Source organism: Carassius auratus, chromosome 30 (genome assembly GCF_003368295.1).
Source record: "Carassius auratus strain Wakin chromosome 30, ASM336829v1, whole genome shotgun sequence".
Taxonomy (NCBI): Eukaryota; Metazoa; Chordata; class Actinopteri; order Cypriniformes; family Cyprinidae; genus Carassius; species Carassius auratus.
The window spans coordinates 22,260,191-22,268,964 of NC_039272.1; the positions used below are offsets into that span (position 1 = coordinate 22,260,191).

At 35.4% G+C, this 8,774-nt stretch overlaps 1 protein-coding gene across 1 annotated transcript; it reads right to left on the reverse strand.

Annotated features, from left to right (window-relative positions):
• Positions 1-1,099: 1,099 nt before the first annotated feature.
• slc2a8 (solute carrier family 2 member 8) lies at positions 1,100-7,120 on the reverse strand. Its single transcript, XM_026212196.1, has 10 exons — positions 6,830-7,120; positions 6,348-6,510; positions 5,953-6,159; positions 5,564-5,663; positions 4,787-4,998; positions 3,751-3,900; positions 3,559-3,667; positions 2,992-3,165; positions 1,765-1,910; positions 1,100-1,678 (listed from the first exon to the last, which is right to left on the reverse strand). Exons 1-10 carry the CDS (start codon positions 6,913-6,915, stop codon positions 1,532-1,534), a joined length of 1,494 nt encoding a protein of 497 aa, XP_026067981.1. The 5' UTR covers positions 6,916-7,120; the 3' UTR covers positions 1,100-1,531.
• Positions 7,121-8,774: the final 1,654 nt, after the last annotated feature.

The window sequence follows — 8,774 nt, forward strand, 5'->3', positions numbered from 1 at the left end:
CAGATAGGGGACAGTGTCAAGATTAAAGGGATATTTTACCCAAAAATGAAAATTCTGTAAATAATTACTCACCCTCCAAATTTGTAAGACCTTTGAACATTTTCGGAACACAAATTAAGTTTATTTTTTTTATTTTTAATGAAATCTGAGAGCTTTCTGACCCGCCATAGAGAGCAAAGGATTTACCACTGTCAAGGCACAGAAACGCAGTAAGAATATCTGAAAAAGTCTTTGTGTCATCAGTGGTTCATCCGTAATTTTATGAAGCTACAAGAATGCTTGCGAACACCCAAGCGCATTGGTTCCCAATCCCAGTCCTCGCGTCCCCTTGGCCTTGCTCTGCATTTTTTGCATCTACACACCTGAGAACTCATTCTTTTTGAGTGCACACAATTCCTGTTTGATGAACTGTGTGATTTAGAAGCACAATTTCCCTCTGATACCTGGTCTCATGCATCAAACGGACACCAAGATTGAAAAATCTAAAATGTGTAATTATATAAAAAAAAAAAAAAAACTTATTTTTTAAAAATCGCTCAAGACGGTTTGTCTGATTTTTATTAAAATTGACTCAGATCATCTTCAGACTATGTTGCCAAAAAGTTTGGAATTCAAGTTGATTAACTTCATAAGTGATAAACCATTAATAATGAAATTACAAATGATAATAGCTTAGAAGCTTAGTTTTGCTTCTGCCGCCTATTGGTAAAAATGGATAAACCATTAAATCATTAATAATGATTGAATTCATGATTTTTCAGCCAGTTTAAGTAAAATCACCATAAAATATCCCTATACTCATTGTTGCCTTTGGTCTTATCCTCCCTGCCATACTTGCTCAGTTGCTTCTCATTCTCTGCTGTGCTTGTCCACTTAACTTCTGCATGTTGCTAGATTTCATTTCCAGTGAAGAGAATTTGAAATTTAATACAGCAGCTAGCGATTTATATTATTTATAACCATTATCTAGTAACAGATGGCACACATTTTGATAAAAGTAATTTATTATGAAAAATAAGTCATGTGATATATATTTAGAATGTTGGGATAGTTCATCATTTTATCTGAAGCCCTAGTCATTAGCATATTAGAAAAACAGTTTTACATAATTCATCTTTAATAAACTTGTATTTGGTATATCACTTCATTTGGCACATAATTAATCATCCCTGTCAATATTACAAAACAATGTGTAATACTATACTGACTCAGTACCACATTTCAACATATGACTTCAGCTTTGAGACTTCAGTTTAATTTTGCCTACTTTCTGAATGAAAGCAAACAATAAAGTTTAGTAACCATGCATTTTAAATTCAAAACAACAGTCATATAAAAAAAAAAAAAAAAATGTGAACACTGCCTGAAACCATGTCACATCAGCCACTATTTGTGCTAATTCAATGATAAATCACATTAAGAATATATCACACATATTTGGTCTGAGAACTTTTACATTATTTTGCACATCATATTATCAATGCAGCTAGTTTTTTTAAAATGTTGGTATTGTCATGAAGGAAACCCTTGTCTAGCGCTGATAAGCCCCCTTAAAACGGGCTTGAATCTCCTCCAGAGTTTTGCCTTTGGTCTCAGGGACAAAAATAGCAGTGAAGATGACATTGAGAGCACAGAGTGCAGAGAACATCCAGAATGTCCCTGCGCTGGTTATAGCATCCTAAAAAGAAACATTATTGGTCCTACATTAGATCATTTTATTAAACTTAGAAAGTTTCTGGAGAAAATACATGACCATCAGCTTACCATGAGGTTCTGGAAGGTCTTGGTGACAATGAAGGCACAGGTCCAGTTGGTAAGCACACACAGAGCGCTGCCCAATCCCCTCACTCGGGTAGGGAAAATCTCGGACATCACCAGCCAAGGAGTAGGACCCCAACCAAGAGCAAAACCTGATTAACACATATTTATGATAATCTGCAGTCCATTTACTGACCCTTTTATGCATATTTTTGGAATAGTTTTAGCATGTTAATCGATATGATAATGATAATGTATTTGGTCTTGGTGGAATAAATCTGTGAAATATGTTGCTGCTATTGCTGCAGAGCTTGCTACTGCCAAGAAATAAAAAGGCACACTGCTGTGAACATAAAAGATATGCTGCATGAATCTGATAGCAGATCTAGACAGGTGGAGCTGGGGGAGGTGGAGAGTTTCAGAGGGAACCAGTTTACAGTGAACCAGATTATTTAAATGTTGGACATTGGCTGCAGAATCAGAAATGCAGAAATGATGTGGCCAATCAGCCTGCCCTGTACCATTTACAGTTTCATAACTGAACTTGATATTTCACCAAAAACAGGAACTGGACAATTCCTCAAGTACATCAACATAGTGAAAACTAGACATCACTGTATATTTTGCTTTATCTTTAAGTCAATCTGCATCTGTAAAATAATTGGTTTCTGGATGGACATAAATTCTGATTACAATTCTATTATTTCATCAACTGTTTCATATGAACTTGTTCCTAAATGGGGAGTACAAACAAAATTAATTGCAGGTAGCCACCTTACATGTCGATTAAATCTTACCATGTATGTGGTTTTAAGCAAGAATAAACTGAACATTTTATCTTTATGGTTCTTTATATTTGAACTAAATTGATTTGGACTATGACACTATTATCTTCTGTAGAACCATTTTAGCAGAGTTGAACTAGTTTCATAATTACTGAACTTTGCAACATTAAAAGTTATTGAACTGAACTGAATCAACACTGAACTAAATTGAGTTGAATAGTGACGATATTGTCTTCTGTAGTGCTGCTTTAACTGAAACTGATGTTGTTTCATAATTAATTAACCCTTATTTTCCTGTGTATTACTGCAAAGCTGCTTTTAAACAATCTGTATTGTAAAAAGTGCTATTTAAATAAATGTTACGACCACATACAGCAGGAAATCCTAATACAGTTGCTAAATACTTCTTGTTCTATGGTAAGTTCAAGTGAAATACATTTCATCTAACCTGCAATGAAAAGGCCCATGCTTCCCACAGCCAGCCAGGCCAGGTCTGTAGGAGGCTGCTCTGCCAGAGAACTCTGGGTGTCTGTTAGTACACTCGTCAGTGAGGAGTTGTTATGATTCACAGTCAACATGAAATATACTCCAAACACTGCTTCACTAACACACATGGTGACACCTTGTGGGGGGGGATGCAAAATTAAGGACAATCCATTTAATTTTTTTCCAAAAACAGTAGTGCAAATGATAACACTTTAATTAAAGCCTTTATGCATAATGCATTATAAATGGGAATAATGCGTTAAAATGTGTTCATAATGTGCATTGTAATACCTTATATCTTGTCGTAAATAATTATAACCAAATTTAAAATGCATAGCGTAACAATGAATTGATAAATGTTAATGTTTTAACCGTGGTAACAATTATTCATTAGATTGTACAATGCATTATAAGGTGCATTACAAGGCATAATTAATGCATTAGAACTACTTTTATAATGCATTATACATAAAGGCTTTAAGTAAAGTGTAACTGTGCAAATATATCAGTTTATTAATAATGTTGCTACCAGACAAGATGAGGAGAATTTTTCGCCCAGCTCTGTCCATGATAGCAGCAGCAATTGCAGTGAAGACCACCTGTGTGGCTGCAACAATAACAGTGGCCACATCGCTGCTCTGTGGTGGAAAATAAAGAACATTACAATGTACATTTAGCATAAATGAAGCTGAATGAATGAATGAACTTCAACAAAACTCACTTTGAAATGGGCCTGCTCGAAGATTGTCTCTGCGTAAAACATGATGGCATTAATGCCGGTTAACTGCTGGAGAAGCATCATCATAATGCCTATGCCTAAAGGCTTAAAGACACCAGGGTCCTTTAGATCCGCCAGGCTGAAGCTTTGCTCCTGTAATCAAATGTCAACCTTAGTGACTTGTATACATTTGCACATAGAATTAAATATTATATATATATATATATATATATATATATATATATATATATATATATATATATATATATATATATAAAGCTTAAACTCTGGTTGGTAACACCCACATTTAATCATTCAATTCAGTTCCAATAGGATAGAATTTGAGATAGTTCACCCAAAAATCTAAATTCTGTCATCATTCACTCACCCTCATGTTGTTCCAAGACTTTTTGCTCCAGATTTAAGTTTCTCCACTGAAAGTCCACACAACCAAAAAATGTAAGCTTCAAAAAGATGTAAAGACTTATAAAGAAATCTATATGAACTAAGCGATTAAATCCAAGTCTTCTGAAGAGACATTTTATACTATGAATATATAATTTTATCCCCAACATATTAACATTGTCCACAAGAACGAATAATGTTTGTTTGTCAAGCAAGAATGGCTGCGCTTCAATCTACTATTCTTGAAGAATATAGAAGTTCATATATAAATAAAAGCATAAATTAAATGTATTTCTCATATAAAGTGATCATGTCTCTCAAATCATGTGGATTTTGAAGCATTTTCTTTGGAACAGACTTTCATTGGAGGGACATAAATCATCTTAAAAAATATTGATTTGTGTTTCAAAAAAAGAATGAAAAGAGTAATGGATTTGGAACAACATGAAGCGGAGTAAATGATGACAGAATTATCATTTTTTTGTGAACTATGTTTCATCATTGCATATCCAGTTCACTCAAAAAATGTTATATTAGAAATTTCATGTTGTCTTGAACTGCAGCTCAACATGTAATATTAAAATTGAGACCTTTGAACTTTGAGATGTGAAATGAGAAATTTGTGATGTCTAACTTCATTTTTGTAGGCCTCTTCTATTTTAGCACACTCCCACTCTGCTGGGGCATCAGGACCCCTGAAGAAGCGCAGGGCCTCCTCTGCCTCCCTCCTTTTCCCTTGGGAGAGCAGGAATCGTGGAGTCTCCGGCATGAAGCACATAAACACCAGCATTAGTGTGGGAGGGATAGAGGATGCAATTGCTAACCATCGCCAGTCCAGGAACAAACCTTGAAAAAGAAATATTGCATTATTTAAAGTGATCGTTTGCCACAAAATTGATCATTTACTCACCCTCATGGTATTGTATAAATACTACTATAAATTACTGGAGGTACTTTTAAGGTATACAGTATACTACTACTGATCACACAGAATGGGTCAGGTTTTTATACTCTTCATGTAAACACTGCCCAGATAGAGCAATGCACAATGCAGTCTCTGTGTATGTCTAAGAGGGACATTCCTGAGCTAATTTGACCTAGCCATTAATGCAATACTGAAAGTCTTTCATAAGGATGCTCGCCAGCACAAGTTAGGGAGGCATTCACACAAATCTGAGTCTATTTGTTTATAAGAACAAATGAAGTACTGGAGTGCAGGGTTGCATTGGAAAAGAGACCGTATGCAGTACGTGTAAGATCTCACTGTAATAAAGAAGACTGAAAAGTGTCCTTTGATTAAACATTAACAAACATTTCATACAGCTAACTGAGAGCAGTGTTTACTCTCAAAGGCACTCAAGTGTCATAACTTGTCACAATTCAGTCACAAGTTTAAAATGAGGGCTAATACCTGCTATATAGGCTCCCATAATGCCTATTACAACCATAAGTTGCACGCACGAGCCCATGGTTCCCCGAACACGCTCATGAGCCGTTTCAGAGATGTAGAGCTGTAGAAATGGAGAGCAAAGTCAAATGGATAATGTTTGATTGAATTAAATTTCCAAAATTTGGTTAAAAACATGGTTCACATAATTTCAATAACAATATTTATTGTATTGTATATTTAATTTTGCTGTTAAACATGAATATTAAAAAAAATACATTTGAATAATGCAGCCTGATGGTTTTAACAAAAGCAAATACAACCTCACTGCTCACAGTAGGTCTAACGGTTTAAAATTTATTGTTAAAAATCAGTTCCACTATAGAGAAAAGGAATACACTGGTAATACTTACAGGTACAACAAGAGAAGTGACTCCACTGGCCAGACCAGTGAGCACTCTGCCCACATATAACATCCAGTGGTTCTGAGCAGCGATAATGATGGTAAACCCACAAATGAAGGGTAATGCACAAAACATAAGGCTCAATTTTCGTCCAATCTTCTCGACAATCCATCCTCCAAGGAGACCCCCAAGAGCTGCACCAATGGTCACCACAGACTTTAAGACAGAAAATCATAATGTTGTTCCTTTGACATCAGCATCTTTGCTAAACTCTTTATTCATTGGCTAACTATCTGAATTTTGGTATTTAAACATCCTCCAACTCAGACATGAATGGCATTGTAAAAATGATAAGCACTTCTTTGAAAAATAAATAATAAACAGGATCCAAAGCATTCACATACCCCAAACCAGGAAGCTTCGTCTTTGCTGAGCTGCAGTCTTGGGTCTTGGATTATGCGGAGTTCAGGTATGGCAGGAGAGCTGTAACCCAGGACAAACCCGAAACTCAGGGGTCCCAGAACTGCTGCGAATGTGGCAAGGTACAGCTTCCCATTCTTAACTTTACTGTCGAGCAAAAGTAGTTGCACACAGATCAACTATGAATAAGGTTCCATTCTTGTTAAACAGGTTTTCCATGAGTAAAGGAACACTGTATGTTAAGTCACTGTCAACTCATTCTGTTGTCAAAACGTATTGATTCTTCGTTGACTTTAAACAAATCACGGAGTGAATAACATTTTCAGTGCCAAGAATGTGATCTCACACACACACAGGAATAGTACCATGGATTTTGTGGATATGTACCATGTTCTTTGAAGCGCCATGGAGTAGCATTTAAATACTATTATTAGTTGCATAAAAGTGACCATAAAGTCACACTTACTCCAGATAAGAGTTCTGCTGTGCTCTGTCCTCGTCTGTCTGCTCATCGTTGACCAACAGTGGTCTGGTCTCCTCATAATCATCCATAGTGTCTCCTCTCGCAAACGATAATCAAATAATCAAACACTTCATAGATAATCGCCACCGACAAACTGTGCAGTTATGTCATACATTACAACTGACAAAACATATACAAGTTCAGCCAGAGAAGTATCAACGGCTTTGTTTTTCAGCATCGCGAGGAAAAACGCTTTATACACTTAACCGGTGTTGTCAGCTGACAGTAATACCTGCTGACCGATCGTTGCGATTTCAAAATAAAAGTCCGTTATTATTCCTTTGTGCTTGCGTACAAGAATGCACACACAAAAATATATTGGCTATTTTTAAAAACATTTAATCTAACATTTTGTTTTTAAAACCATTTTATACAATTGTTAGATGAAGTAATTTAGTACACAATCGTGCAGTAGAAAATGTCCATGTGTTTTCAGAAGTAAGAATAATTTCTGGTCATGACATTCAAGCATACAGAACTAATAAGTATTTTAATATTTATTTATACAAAATCTGTATTTCTAATCTACTAGAAAAAGAAACCGGATATGTATGGGAAGCGCATAATAATAAAAAAGTCAGAGAAACAGTAAGTGAACAGATGTTTAATAACGTTTCGATTCCCCGGGAACACATGATATGTAAAATTGATAGCCTGAATGCACTGTAAGTCGCTTTGGATAAAAGCGTCTGCTAAATGCATACATTTAATTTAATTTTAAATTTAAAAATTTAATAAACAATACTACAGAGTCTAACTGAGAAGCATATTTACATATGTGCACGTGTCTAGTTATGAAGCAGGTTTTAGTGCCATGGCACAGACTCACTTTGACATGGCTGTGTCCTGTTTCTCAAAGGCCTTTCTACTCCAGCCACATCAGGCAGAGGTCATGCTATGGATTGTATTATGTACTCCATTATATCCTCCACACCTGTAGACTGAGTTTTATGTCCCGAAAGCAGAATGATATCTTCAGCTGTGTGACTTCCAATCTGCAGCACTAGATTACAAACACACCTGCAGTCTGGATCCCGAACTGAGGCCTATCCTCAACAACTTGCCTTCATCTTCTTCCTGCAGGCTGCAGGTATACAACAATTTATTTAGATGACAGAAATCAGATTATGAGCTTTATATTAAAATCTATGTATTTATTTAGGGAAGTTTCTAGAGGCTTTGGAGTCTTTCACAAAAGCTGCAGAACTCAAACCCTCCTTTCAGGCCTTACAACATGAGAAGGTCAGTGCAGACTGTACCAGAGATTTGAAGTTCACATGACTCTGAACTACTAGCTAAACTAACATCATGCATAAAATACCACTAGATGGCAATAGATGCTCTCTCTCTTCACCTAACTACCATCATCTACTGATGTTCACATTATTAAGTACTGTTGCTTTTTTATTGTTATTTCAATTGCGAGTATAGGATTTAACTAAAATGCAACATATTCCTGATATAACTGCCATGTTATTACTGTATAAAATGGATTTGGACAATCAAGCCACATTTTAAAATATGTGTAGGCCTATGTTTAAAGTAGCATTTATTTTAGATAGTTTAAAATATAGCTCAATATCACTCACACTTTACATGAACAATAATTAAATAATTTCATTAAAGAACTACTTTATAAAAAACGTTATTCAAAATGAACAAAAAAAGATTTGGACACATTGGGCTCTTCTATAATGGTAATAAACAATATCATATCAAGATCAGGATTAAAATGGATGTGGATAATTATGATAAAAATCTGAAAAGGGCTGGAAAGTCAGGTTGCAGTAAACTGCGTAAATGTCTAAACTGGGTAAAAAAGACCCTCAACAGTCTCAAAGTGTTAAAAGATATTGGCTAGAAAAGAGCTGTAAGTCATTTAGTCTTG